General features: G+C 51.7%; 2 protein-coding genes across 3 annotated transcripts in view; one reads left to right on the forward strand and one right to left on the reverse strand.

Annotated features, from left to right (window-relative positions):
* The window catches only part of SUGP2 (SURP and G-patch domain containing 2), a 29,651-nt gene extending 16,704 nt beyond the window's left edge, over positions 1 to 12,947 (reverse strand). Inside the window, exons 1-2 of the mRNA XM_059719713.1 lie at positions 12,866 to 12,947; positions 9,161 to 9,285 (exon numbers count right to left, since the gene is read on the reverse strand). The gene's annotated coding sequence lies outside the window, so the exon portion shown is untranslated. The remainder of the gene's footprint in view (positions 1 to 9,160; positions 9,286 to 12,865) is intronic.
* ARMC6 (armadillo repeat containing 6) lies at positions 45 to 8,969 on the forward strand. 2 transcript variants are annotated; one of them, XM_019483961.2, is made up of 8 exons: positions 45 to 263; positions 1,966 to 2,122; positions 2,861 to 2,943; positions 3,684 to 4,254; positions 4,816 to 4,961; positions 5,584 to 5,715; positions 6,598 to 6,735; positions 7,927 to 8,969. In XM_019483961.2, exons 2-8 carry the CDS (start codon positions 2,002 to 2,004, stop codon positions 8,137 to 8,139), a joined length of 1,404 nt encoding a protein of 467 aa, XP_019339506.1. In that variant the 5' UTR covers positions 45 to 263; positions 1,966 to 2,001; the 3' UTR covers positions 8,140 to 8,969. The 2 variants fall into 2 exon arrangements, with proteins under 2 accessions (XP_019339506.1, XP_006271074.2); XM_006271012.4 differs by having other exon boundaries at positions 45 to 253.
* Positions 12,948 to 12,973: the final 26 nt, after the last annotated feature.

A 12,973-nucleotide genomic window follows, 5' to 3' on the forward strand; every position in this document is an offset into this window, starting at 1 on the left:
TACAGTGCGCATGCGTGGCTAGTGCGCAAGCGCTCGCACCGCCCCCTGGGCTCTTTTTCGTGCTGTGCCTGAGCGTCCGCGACCTCCCTCACGCGGGGCTGGCTGACGCGCAAGCGCACTAGGCGTCTGGGGAGCGCGTATGGCGGCCGAGGGGGGTCAGCCAGCCTGCAGCCACCGCCTTTTCGCAGCGCCTCTCACTCCTTGTCGCCTGGGACGGAGCGTCCGCAGTTACGGCGAGCCGTGACGGACAAAGGTCAGGCGGGGTACGGCCGCGCCAGGGACCGCGGGCTGTCACCTCCCTGCCCATGCCTGCGCCTGGGCGCAGCTGCTTGGCTCTTTTTATACCTGGGCGGGTATATTTCTAGCGTCATAGTTACCCCGCACGTGCGGCCGGTGTTACATCTATCACGCGATTCGCAGTTGTGTGATGTATGTAACGTGTTCTGCTTTCTCTACTTGTGTGTGTCCCCGATGCACGCATAGACCGCTCCAGACACGCTTCTTTGCGTAGAGGCGAGATCTTTGATTAGATCGACTAAATTGTTGGGAGAACTGTCCTTTGCAAGCTTTCGGGCACAAATACCCGTCTTTTCTTATGCCCGAAAGCTTGCAAAGAACAATTTTTCCAACGATTTAGCCGGTGTAATAAAAGATCTCACATCTGCTTGAAGTGCCTTGTCTGCCCGTGTCCTTAGACCAACGCGGCTATGACCAACACCCCTAAAACACAGGCTGCTCCGGGGCAGGGGCTCTCGGCACCCCCTTCTCTACCCCGCCGGGGTGCTGCAGACGTGATTCACCGGGCAGAGAGAGGTGGTGAGCCCCGAGTCTGCAGTCGGTCACCAGCCAGGCAGAGACACCCCCTTATACACTCGCTAAATAAGATCGACCGAGACAGCACGCGCTTTTGTGAACCCAGGTTTGCTTCAGCCTCTGATGGGTTCGTGACGGCTTGTCCCCTCTGCGCCTCCATTATTTAGCTAGGCTGTAAAGCTGCACCTCTGCTCTGCCTTCTTGTAAAATGAACCCAGAGAGCAATCCAGAGCGTTAAAAGCGTTCTGCTTCCCGAGTTCTTGGCAACAGAAATTTTGCTCCGTTTTTTTGCCCTAATCAAAAAAAAGAGTGAAAACTAAAAGCTTGGACTTTTCCAAGGGATGTCTCGCATTTAACTAAGGGTGCCTTGTATCTCTGCGAGGGTGCCTCCAGTCTAGAAAGGCTCTGCTCTGCTCTTACCTAATCCTACATAATGTGCGTAATGGGGGATGCTGACTTGGAGCCATTGATTTCATGGCTTCTTAAGCAGCTGAACTGATTGGGTCCTGTGGAATTCAAGGCTGCTATCAGAGGTATAAGGCACGCTGAGAAACAAGCTAAGGAACCTTGTATTTAATGAACGTCGTTTATATTGAGTTTGTTAGTGCATACTTGGACTAAGTGCTTATTGTTTTCCAGTCCTGATGCTATCCACTTAAATGGAGTGCTCTCTACTGTGGTTTTTTGCTGGACTCTGGTTCAATCCCTGAATGACATTTAGAAGTAAATATAGTTGATGAGGTGGCAAACTACAGAGACGATGTTGGAATCCTTTAAAGAAACAGATAGACAGCCCCTTGGATTCTTCATTTCAGGCATTGCATACAGAAACTGTCTCGCATTGATTAAGTCACTTCTCTTGCCTTGGTTTCTGTAAGTTCTCTGCTTTAAATGGAGCAGCGTTGACCTAAAAACAGCTTTGTGTTCGTTGCATTTATTGGTGTGACAGCTATTCTGCAGCAGCGAGAGATGACAGAGCTTCTGTAACTTGGTGACTCATCTATGGGGGATAGTTTCTACTCTTTTATCTTTAGCCATGCTCATGTCCTGGGCTTTCATTCTGGCAAACAGCTGGTTACCTGGTTTCTTGTTAGTTCTCAAAGCTTTAGATTATTGTGGAACAAATCTAATTTTGGTCTTTCCCGATGGCAGGTCAGGAAGTTGTTCAGCTCTCTTTTAACAATAAAAATGGCCTCCAAACGAGTTACACAGGAAACATTTGATGAAGTGGTGCAAGAAAACATCACAGAATTTGACATGGATCCAGAAGAAGCTGTGAGAGAAGCTGTGGAGCAGTTTGAATCTCAAGGTACTGCAAATGAATTTTGCTCTGCAGCTGTTGGGTAAGACAGACTTGTTTGAATGGTTTAGTCATGTTGCAAACTGGGGGTCTGTGCTGAGCTTTTGGGTACCCTTCAGACATGTCAGCTTACTTCTCAGCAGAGGCCAGTTGGAGGTGCTAAAGAATCCCTGGACGTGTATTTAGCTGTACTTCTGGCTGGAGACTAACTGACAAAAATGGACAGCATTTTTCTGTCCTTTGTGAGTTCCTTTCAGTCTGAAAGAGCCCAGAGCTCTTCAGAGGAATTGGCTTGTGTAGATCAAAGGCCCATATTGATGTGCAGAATCTGTTCCAGCAATGGCTCTCAGCCTTTCCAGCATGCAGGCTGGATAAGTGGGGCGCAGCCAGTCCATGGGCTGGATCCAGAGCGTGGGGCCAGGTCCCACGGGCTGTACCTTCAGCATCACTGATTTACAATAAACATCAGGGTTTTACAGAGGGGCCAGGATAGAAAAACCTTCCTTAACTGGCATTTCAAAGCGGGATTTAGAGGCAGCACCAACTTTCCTCAGGTTAGACTTAGCCAGAGGTGACCAGGTTTTTAACAAAAGTACTCTCTTGGCTTCCTCTCCCTTCCAGAGGGTAGGGGGACATCCTAAGTCATTGATCTGTGCTCTGTTTTAGTCTGTCTCCATGTTTTGCTGTTCCCCAGTGCAGCCAGAGTTAATGCATCTAAAGCCACCTTGTTTCATTCTTCCCTTTTAGGTGTTGATCTGAGTACCATTGTAAAAGCTGTACCGAGACCTGCCTCTGAAAACAGTGAGGAGCAAAAGCACGAGATTTTGCAGGTAGGAAAAAATGAAGTGAGTGTTGCCCCCCAGGGTCAGCAGCATGATTTGAATACAGTGCCAGGAATCAGCAGGTTTGCCTCCCCTTCTAGTTCTGCTGATGCCTCCCAAGAGCAGGCTTATCCCTCTGCACTTCTAGCTTCCTTACCCGCCAAATGAGGGGTGCCTGTGCTGAGTCAGCTCCTGGAGCAACTCAAAGTGGGGGGGCAACATAAGTGCAGAGTACTATCCTGGCTGGCAGCAGCAGGGAGTGCTGTGAATAGCCTCCAAGCAGCCTCTTCTCTGGCTGCGAAGAAGGGGAGCCTGCTTTAATGAGCTCTGCCACTATGGTCAGTGGCTGTTGTGAGGATTGGTGACATGTTGTGGAGCCTTTCATCTCCACTCCTCCCTCCCAGCCCAGCCCGGGTTAGCAGAGAGTATCAGTTGACACATGCCTCAGTCTGAGTCTAATGCGTGTGCTGGTCCATGACACAAAAGCCATCTTTAGATCAGGTGCTTCCACAGGGACAGAGGGCTGAGTGGGACATGTTGGCAGGGAAACCTGTTCTGCCTCTGACTCCATTCTGTGCACAAAGACAGAACATCACTCTCCATGGCTGGCTGGTGTTCCTTGGTGCCGATTCATTTTGAATTTAAAAGGGGAGGGAGAAGATGGTTCGAAAGAAGCAAATCTGATTGTGCAGTGGGTCATTTTTCCCATGTGATCTAGGAGGACAGTAACCCTTATTCTCCTCCTTTAGACATTAGATTTCCTCAGGAAATCCATCGCTGACTCTGAACTCGGTGTAGCTGGTAAGCACCTGGCAAGCTTGAGCAAGCAGTGCAAAGAGCAGCTGGCTTCTCGCTACCTGGCTGGGCAGAAAGGTGCCTATCCTGTGGTGCTCTCTGCCTGTAGGCTTGCTTCGGGAGATGAAAGCACTATGCTCCAGGCCCTCCAGGCTCTGTCTGCTCTCATGGAGGGGCAGCCTGACCTGCTTGACTCTGCTGGCCAGAAGATGCTGCTGCAAACCCTGAAAGAAAAAGCAGATGACGTTGAAATGATGCTTGCGGGAATTCGATGTGTCCGACATGCCTGTCTGAAACATGAGCAGAACCGCCAGGACCTGGTGAAAGGTGGCCTCCTGCCACTGCTGACCAGTGCTATTGTCCAGCATGGTAACCACGCCAGCCTGGTGCGAGAGGCTTGTTCAGCGCTGCGGATCATGACCTTTGATGATGACATCCGTGTGCCCTTTGGCCATGCCCATGATCATGCCAGGATGATTGTGGCAGAGAACAATGGCTTAAAGATCCTCATACAGGCTGCCAAAGGTAGGAGTAATTCCTCTGCTGCCAACCCTTTTCAGCTCTTCCTTGCTCCCTTAGCTCAAGAACGTGCTGCTTAATTCTAGATGTTCCTGTTTTGTGCTGGGGCAATTGGCACAGCAGGGGACTAAATCAGGAGTCCTAGCTTCTGTTCCCTGGTGACCATGCAAGACTTTCAGCAAACGTCATCACCTCTCTGGGATGTCTGTTTCCAGAGTTGGCGGCCTGCCTGGTTGGAGAGCAGTAGTTCAGCTCAGGATGGCTGTTCAGGTTTATCCTGCGTGTTGGTCCAGACAACATGTCTCAGGCTTGGCCTTCACTGAGTAAAAGGTGCATTCAGGCTCCATGGCTTATTCAACCCACAGTCTCTCTAGAGATGGGTGCCAGCCAGTGTTGGGGTGTGGGGAACCCTGGAATGCGAGTGCTTGCCCCTTCACATCTGGACTGAAACCCACTGAAGAATCCTGCTTAATTCTTTTTCTAAAAGGCATGTGATACTCCCTGACCCAGCCAACCCTGTCTCTTGTCCCCTGTTTATTTCCCTGGCTTATCTCTCTCCCTGTGCAGCATTCCCAGAGGACTCCAGTGTTCTCACTGAGCTGTGTGCAACCCTCTCGCGTCTTTCTGTCCGGAATGAGTTTTGTCAAGAGATCGTGGACCTCGGAGGCTTGAATTTCATGGTGTCTTTGCTGGCTGATTGCATTGACCAAAAGGTATGGTCCCTCTCTGGTGCAGGGGCTGCCTGTCTCAGAGCACCCTGGGGATGGTGGCTATGCTGCATTACATTCCTGTGGCACTTTTCCTTCTTCATTGTTTTCCAGATGTGAGCAAACATTAGACATGCTGGTCACCAGTGAGGGCTGACCCTCATGTTATTGGTGATTATCCTGGTACCTGTCACAGACACTGTTACCTAGCATGAGGTTGCATGTGCTGCTTTAGTCAAGCAGGGAGCTCAGATACCCTCCCAAATGCGCAAATAAGCTGCCTCATTCCTAGAGGAGCCAGAAGTCTTTTCTTCATAGCAGCTATCTGAGTCCCACTTAATTTGAATGGGATTTGTGTGCTCAATTCCTCTGGGCATCTTTGAAAGCCTCAGCCATTGTAAGCAGGGCAATTTGGATCTCCTTTCCAAAGCTACACGAAAACTGCTTCTCACCTGTGAGGGGTGGGAGTTCTGGACACAACGTGGCTCATCAGGCAGTTGTATCCTACAGGCAGGGGTGCGGAATTTCTCAGGGGTGTTGCCATTCAGGTTGTGTAGCTGTGATCTTGCAGAAGGGGCATGTAGTATGCATTCCTCCCTGGGCTGTACTTTGTTCTTGTTGGATGCAGGAGCTGGTGAAACAGGTGCTGAGCGCAGTCCGGGCCATCGCAGGCAACGACGATGTGAAAGATGCCATCATCAGTGCTGGAGGAACAGATCTCATTGTGCTGGCTATGAACCATCACCTTGCCAACCCCCAGGTATGCTAAAGCATGTGTGCTCATGGTGACTTGGCCTGGGGGCCTGTGGCCGGGCATGAAGATCAGGTTTTAAGTTCACTTTTCCTCCCCTAGGTAGCATCACTTTAATCCCCAAAATGACTTTTGACTTAGAATAAAGCCTGAACATGCTGGGAGCAGAGCAGTGCTAGCTACACTTGAATTGCTGTCGCACATCAAGTACAGTTCTGCTCCCAGCATGGGCAGCGTAACAAGCCACTTGCCAGACCCCTGAACATTCACGTGCTCTCAACTAATGAAAGGCATGCTGTGACCGGCATCGATTAACAGTTTTATTCTGTACTAGGATGTCAGGTAGCCAAAATGATTGGAAATTGGATACAGGGCTTTCACCTTCCAACTCAGCAATTTAAATCCAGCTGTTATTGAAAATCATTCTGATTTGATGGCTGCTTAAAACAAACATCTGTGTAAAACCAACACCTGACACTTGGCTTTGTTAATGGCAGAACAGTCTTACTATCAGTTCCCCTTTCGCTTAAGCTGGTCAGCCCTCTTACGGGTAAGTGGACTCCAGAGTACAGCGTGCCCTCCCTCATCAGCTGGTGGGAGTGGTGCGAGGAGATGTCAGCCATGCTGTTCTGTGGGTACACAAAGGTCATTGTTGTCTAGGCTGATTATTTGGATGCATCTCATCAGCAGCCCAGTACAGCTCACTTGGAAAATTGGCTTTGCTGCATCCATGGGTGACTAGCCCACCTGGCACTCAGCTTTGCCCCTCATTGCCTGTGAAGTTCCCTGAGGTCAGGGTGGGGAAGGGCAACAGGGTTCTGCCTCTGGTGACTTCTTTTTCCAACAGTAGCTTTATCAGCCACTGACACCTGTTTCCTTTCGGACTCCCAGATCTGCGAGCAGGGGTGTGCAGCCCTGTGCATGCTGGCCTTGCGCAAGCCAGAGAACTGTAAAGTCATCATGGAGGGTGGAGGAGCCCTGGCAGCTCTGCAAGCCATGAAGGCACATCCAAGAGAAGTGACTGTGCAGGTATCTCAATTACTGGGGCTCTCAATTGCTAATCTGGAACCAGGGGTCTTCTGAGTTCACTTTTTCACTGGGTTTTTTTGTGCCTCCCCTGGCAGCTGTTAGGAGGGTGATGAAAGACTTGGTGGCTCTGTAGCTCTTTGACAAGCATCCGCTCATCTCTCCAAGCTGTTCAACTGCAGATTCTTGCTGGTCACTGTCCAAGGATTGTAGTCGGTCCCAGTGACTTGCTTGTTGCATTTGTATTCTTCACCAACACTACCTCCTAGACTAAGCTGGTCTGAGCTCAGCTGGGGCCTCCTCACACTTTCAGCTACTTTAAAGTTTCATGTCCTTTAAGGCTGAGGGGTGTGGGGGGAGCCTCTTTCCATAGCCGGCCAGCACTGCTCTGGAGGTGGTCTCTGGAGAGATGAGCTGCTGCCTGTCCCCTAAGGCTGAGTCAGGCATGTGCATAGCAAATAATCAGCCCCAGCTCTCCCTTGCCAAGCCCTGTGGGAGCCTGAGCTTGCTCTGCAGCTCTCCCAAGTATTTTACCTATTTAACACGTTCTAAATAAAACTTGTCTGTGCCAGAGGGTGTTAACTCTTCCCATGCCAAAAGTCTGCCCTCAAGCCCTGCATGAATTGGGTGGGGTGGGGGGTTGATCGCTCCCTGCTGAGGTGGTGCAGACTAACTGAGTAGCTACTCAGGGCTGTAGTGTAGGACTGGTGCGTCCAGCGTCCTTAGACAGTGCTTGGCGTCCCTTGTCTGAGGGCTGCTGCTCTGGAGTTCTGACGTTGTGCTGGGTCACTTGGGTTCCATGCTGGGGTGGCATCGGTGGGCTGCTTTAAACAGGAGTTAACCCTCTGGGTAAATCTCTATGCCTTTGTCCTGCCTCTTGCATCTGCCCTTGTGGAAGAGGAAAATGATGGGGCTCCCTAGGGAAGCAGTCCCAGAATCCTGGGCAGCTGGCTGGCATTCCTGCCGATCTGGGTTTGAAGGGTGAGCCTCAGGACAGAGCGACTGCTTTTCTTGTGGCCAAGGCTGTCACGCACTGGGACCTGAGCTTTTGCTATGAAAAGCACATTAGGGCTTGTGGTATTGGAAGAGTGCTTCAGAGCCCAGCCCTTCTGTGTATGCCCTTGGATACCCCATGGGCAGCCTCCTGCCCCTTGGAGAGAGGCTGATGTCTCTCCCCTTTGCTTCTCTCCTCAGAAACAGGCTTGCATGCTGATCCGCAACCTGGTCTCCCGGACCCAGGACTTCTCTCAGCCCATCCTGGAGATGGGCGCAGAGAGCCTGATCACAGAGGCTCTTGCAGCGCACCAGGACTGTGGTGATGTGGCCAAAGCTGCCTTGAGGGACCTTGGCTGCAAAGTGGAGCTTCGGGAGCTGTGGACAGGCCAGAAGGGAAGCCTGGCTCAGTAAGCCACTTTTCCAGGGAACCCTGGTGGTTCTGGGCATCTATGTAGGCACAGCCTGCTGGGCAAAGTGGCTTGGAACAAACTGCATTGGCCTCCTTGAACCGCTGAAGAAACCTCTTGGCCTGTGAGGCTGTAGTGAGCTAGTACAGGAGATGCCTTTGTCTGCGGACACTTTGGCTGCTGATACATTCAATGTGATACTCTACTCTCTCAACTTGATGCCAGAGAAGACCTACTTTCCTCCTCTGCTGTGTGTTACCCATTTCCAGACAGGGGCTGTTCCCTTATGTATTTATTCCATGCCATGTGACCCTAACTCACTGTTATTGGCCTTGCCCTGATCCTGCTCTGTGCCCCCATTACCTAGAAGTCCTAAACGCTATGTAGAATGAATGTGCCCTTCCTGTCCCAGTGCTGTGCTCTTAGTATGGTGTTTGGTGTTCCAGCATATTGGCTGTATCTATTTTCATTCTATGGGAATGTTTCAAACCAGTATGTGATATCGACTGGCGATGGCATGGACTAGTGTTTTACTTTATAATCTCGCTGTTCACGTTTGGAAATAGATGTCATATGATACTGTTCCAGAAGCGAGTAACTGATGGGTTGGTATGTGAGGGGGATCCTAATGGTCCTTTCATCTGTGAGCCCTTTTTACTGTTTTCCAACAAGGGAGGGGAGAATGTCTAATTGTTTATTAGATGGAACAAATCCGACTAACTGGGCCTTATTAAAAACAGTCTCCCTAAAGAGGATGAGTACTCATCATGATTATATAAATGCTCACACGCTTACATGTGTGTGTACATGCAATACAACCTACGTGCAATGAGACATCATTGTTAAAGCTGTTTTTTTCATAGAGAATATTCATAAGGGATTTTGAGCACCTAATTCTCATAAAAAGTGAACAAATCTTCTTTTAAGTCTTAGCATAAAATTTGCTATTCCTAGTTTTCTAGATTTCTTTCCTGTGTACCTGGTTCAGGCTCAATGTAATGGAGACCAAACAAATGCACACTCACCATCTTTCCTGCTGCATCTCTAAGGCAGAGAGGAACTTGGGCTCAAAATGGCACAACTCAAAGGAAGGTCCTTGTGAGTCCAGATCCTCGCTCGTTCTTTGAAGTAGCCAGCTGCCGAATTCCACCTGCAAGACAGAGATCAATCTTTCATTGCCCTCCGGGTAAGTGGTCTCTTGCCTTCTCTCCAACTGGTAGAGGGCATCTGAGAGAACACTCTCACGTACTGCCTAGAAGCTCTGACAGCGTTTCAAGGCAGGGACGCAGAAACCAACCTCAGGTAAGATGTTACTATGGAAGCAAACCAAATTCAAGCAAATACAAACGGCCTAAAATGTGGGGATGTGCCAGATTAGGGGCTTTGGTTGAGTCTGAACTGGACTTAGGGACCACTTCCGAAATGCATATCTGAAGGGCAGTTATTTAGACTTGACTTGGTCAGGGAACTGGTGCATTTTCAGAGGTGGGGCCTCTGAGAACAGCCACATCATCTGTCTGCTTCACTCAGGAATCATGCAGGTCTGTAACAATTACATTGTCAATCGAACACTTGTGCTACTGTGGAAATGTGGGGCTCCCTCAGGGTGGGAATGCAGCTGTTCTTATGTACCAGCCCAGCATGGAAAGCAGAGTCTGCACATCCTGTCTCGGTACTCTAGTCAAAGGCCCTCTGGAAATCCAATAGCAGGGAAAAGAGGAATTTTTCCCTGGGGTATCTGGGGATGGGGGTCTCAGTCCATGTCTTACGGACTGGATTTCATGCCACAATAAAAAATCCCAGCAGCACAACTGGCTCACCTCTCACTGGCAGTTTCTGCAAAGAAACCAAGGAGTGGCTAGGTGGGAGACAGCCCGTCTGCTCATGCGTGGTGCCTTGGCCCTGGGGAGTTGTTGGTGTGCAAACCCCACTTGTGGTAGCACTGGGGAAAGCTGCAGCACAGTGGGGACATCGGATTTTTTACACTTATCTTGATGAACCCCTAGCAGGGAGGAATTCAGATGGGGCCTGCCTTTCTGGCATGTGCGTGGGTAAACAGCAGGTTGGGCTCCGGTTCTGTTGGGCCAGCATCTTGCACCAGCCACCACATTAATTCCAAAGTCAGTGAGTCAAAGGACAGGACAGGACAGGCGAGGGGGGTGGGAGGAGCACGGAGCGAGATACGGCATTGCAGCCACTCAACCTTTCACCCAGCTGGACCTGCGCCTGTGATCAAGGGCAGCACTGCAGGCATCCCGCCCTCCCATCACTGCCCAGCCCTTCTGCGAAGGACTTTTACCCCTTCCATTCTAAAAGCCTTGCTGGATGATGGCAAGTTTATTCCGCTTGGAAGCTCCATGGCTATTCTTATAGCACACGGATGGGCAGAAGAAGCTACCGTCTCATATTCCCCAGCTGGGAGGAAGGAAATAGAAGCAGCTGTCAGACCATGGGAATGTGGAAAGTTAAATTTATCACCTATGAAATCAACTAGACTTAGAACAGAGATGGCAGAGATGAGGGAAGGGGCACGATGTAGTTCGTCTCAGTGATCTTCAAAGTGAGACGAATCATCTGGTGAATTGTGGGCGAGAAGGGATTGGGTTTGGAGTCATGGGGTATGAGAGAACCCCGGTTTTAGGGGGCCGGGGGTTGAAGTAAGTTTCTAGCTCTCCTAGTTGCAGAGAAAAGCTTGGAAGTATGACTGAAAGGCCCCAGCGAAAGAAGGCAAATCAGTAGGTTCCAAAATGTGTTGTTTTCAAATCTCATGATGTTCAAGCCAGTCTCGGGCTTGGGGAGGGGTCTGGCTCATGATCTGGGAATTTTCCACTCTGCTTGGCTGCAAACTCCTGTCTCAGCACAAGCCTCTGGTTTATGGGCCTGAGTACAGCTGGATAGGAGGCAGGGGGCTCTTCTGAGAAAAAAGCCACAGGCTGGCAAACTGCTATGGCTCCCTATAATGGCTGCCTAAGCTCTGTCCTGACGTCCCTACAGCCTTAGTCCTAAATGCTGGCTCCGACTGTTAATAAATGACTTGATGATAGTAGGTAAATAAAGATGCCCACGGGCTGGCCTTTGCAGCCCGGTAGCCTCCAGCCTAGCTGTCTCCTTGGCTCCGGTTACAAGTTTGGCTTAGACAGGGAGTCTGCGAAGGCACTCTCGAGTGGAAACGCAAACAGGAGCTATGACCCTCAGACACAGCGCTGTTATCTCGGGTGCAGGAACCGAGGGAGCCGTTACCAGCCTCCCGGCTGAACTCCAGCTCTGTTCCCCCTCTGCCGATGCAGCGTTTCTCCCCCGCGTCCTGAGCTGTTCCACCCCAGAGGTGGCTGCATTGCGGGAGCGGGCCGAAAACGAAAAACAGTCTGGACCCCTTCAGAAAGTCACACGGAAGTGGCAGCGATCTGCCTTTGCAGCGTCGCTCGACAAGCGCCGAACTCCAGACCGTCCCCAGCAATTTGCTGATGCGGAGCTGGTGCCTGGTTTTGTCTTTAGCTCCCAGGCCTGGGCTTTGAAAGCATTTTGCTTTCCCCACGAAGCTGTTTGCTGCCCAGCCCCGCCGTTCACCTATTCTTCTCTGGGCGGGAGAATGTGACGAAGCCAAACCTCCCGGCGCGGCACGTCCGCCGGCTCTGGGATCGTTGGTCAAACGTGTGGGGCGCGTTGCAGGCCGTTGTCAGCAGCTGGCTGCTCCTGGGCTGGCATTGCGACGCCCTCGCGAGAGCGGGTTGGGGCATCGGCACCGTTCGCCCCGGGATACGGAAGCGGTTTGCTGTCCCATGAGTCTATGATGACCGTGAGGGTGGAGGGGACCGCGGCGCGTCACATCTAGTCCAAGCCCCGCTCCAAGCAGGACCAGCCCCAGCCCCATCGTCCCAGCCACGGCTCTGCCGTTAAAAAGCTCCAGGACGCGACTCCACCACGTCTCTGGGCAGCCTGTCCCAGCACTTCACCGCCCTCCCAGGGGCAAAACCTCCCTCAGCTCCAGCCTCAACTGCCCTCGCTGCAGCTTTGCTACGACCGCGGTACGGCCGTCCTCTCGCAGCTCGTTCCGGGAGGTTTCTAGAACGCCGATGGGCCGTGACACGCGACGTCAACGTGCCCACGACACGACGTCAGCGTGCTGCTAACACGTGACATCAATGTGCCCATGACATGACATCAGCATGTCCATGATGTGATGTTAATGTGCCCATGACATGCAATGTCAACGTGCTGCTGACACGTGATGTCAACGCGCCCACGATGTGATGTCAACGCGCCCACGACATGACGTCAACGCGCCCACATGACGTCAACATGCCCATGACGTGATGTCAATGTGCTGACACATGATGTCAACATGCCCATCACACAATGTCAACGTGCCCACGACGTGACGTCAACGTGCCCATGACACATGATGTCAATGTGCCCACGACATGACATCAGCGTGTCCATGATGTGATGTTAATGTGCCCATGACATGCAATGTCAACGTGCTGCTGACACGTGATGTCAACGCGCCCATGATGTGATGTCAATGCGCCCACATGACGTCAACATGCCCATGACGTGACGTCAACGTGCCGCTGACACGCGACGTCAACGTGCCCATGACACGACGTCAACGTGCCCATGACACATGATGTCAATGTGCCCACGACATGACGTCAACATGCCCGTGACACACGATGTCAGCATGCCCATGACACAGCGCCGGGGGCGGGTGCCCGTGGGCGAGGCCGTACCTCAGCGATGCCGGGTTGTCGCGGCCCGTCCGGGCGCGGCACTGCGCGGGGGCGCTCCCCGCCGGGCGCTGCGGCCGGGCTGCGGGCGCCGCCAGCGCCTGAGGGGAC

This window comes from Alligator mississippiensis, chromosome 16 (assembly GCF_030867095.1).
Source record: "Alligator mississippiensis isolate rAllMis1 chromosome 16, rAllMis1, whole genome shotgun sequence".
NCBI classification, from domain to species: domain Eukaryota; kingdom Metazoa; phylum Chordata; order Crocodylia; family Alligatoridae; genus Alligator; species Alligator mississippiensis.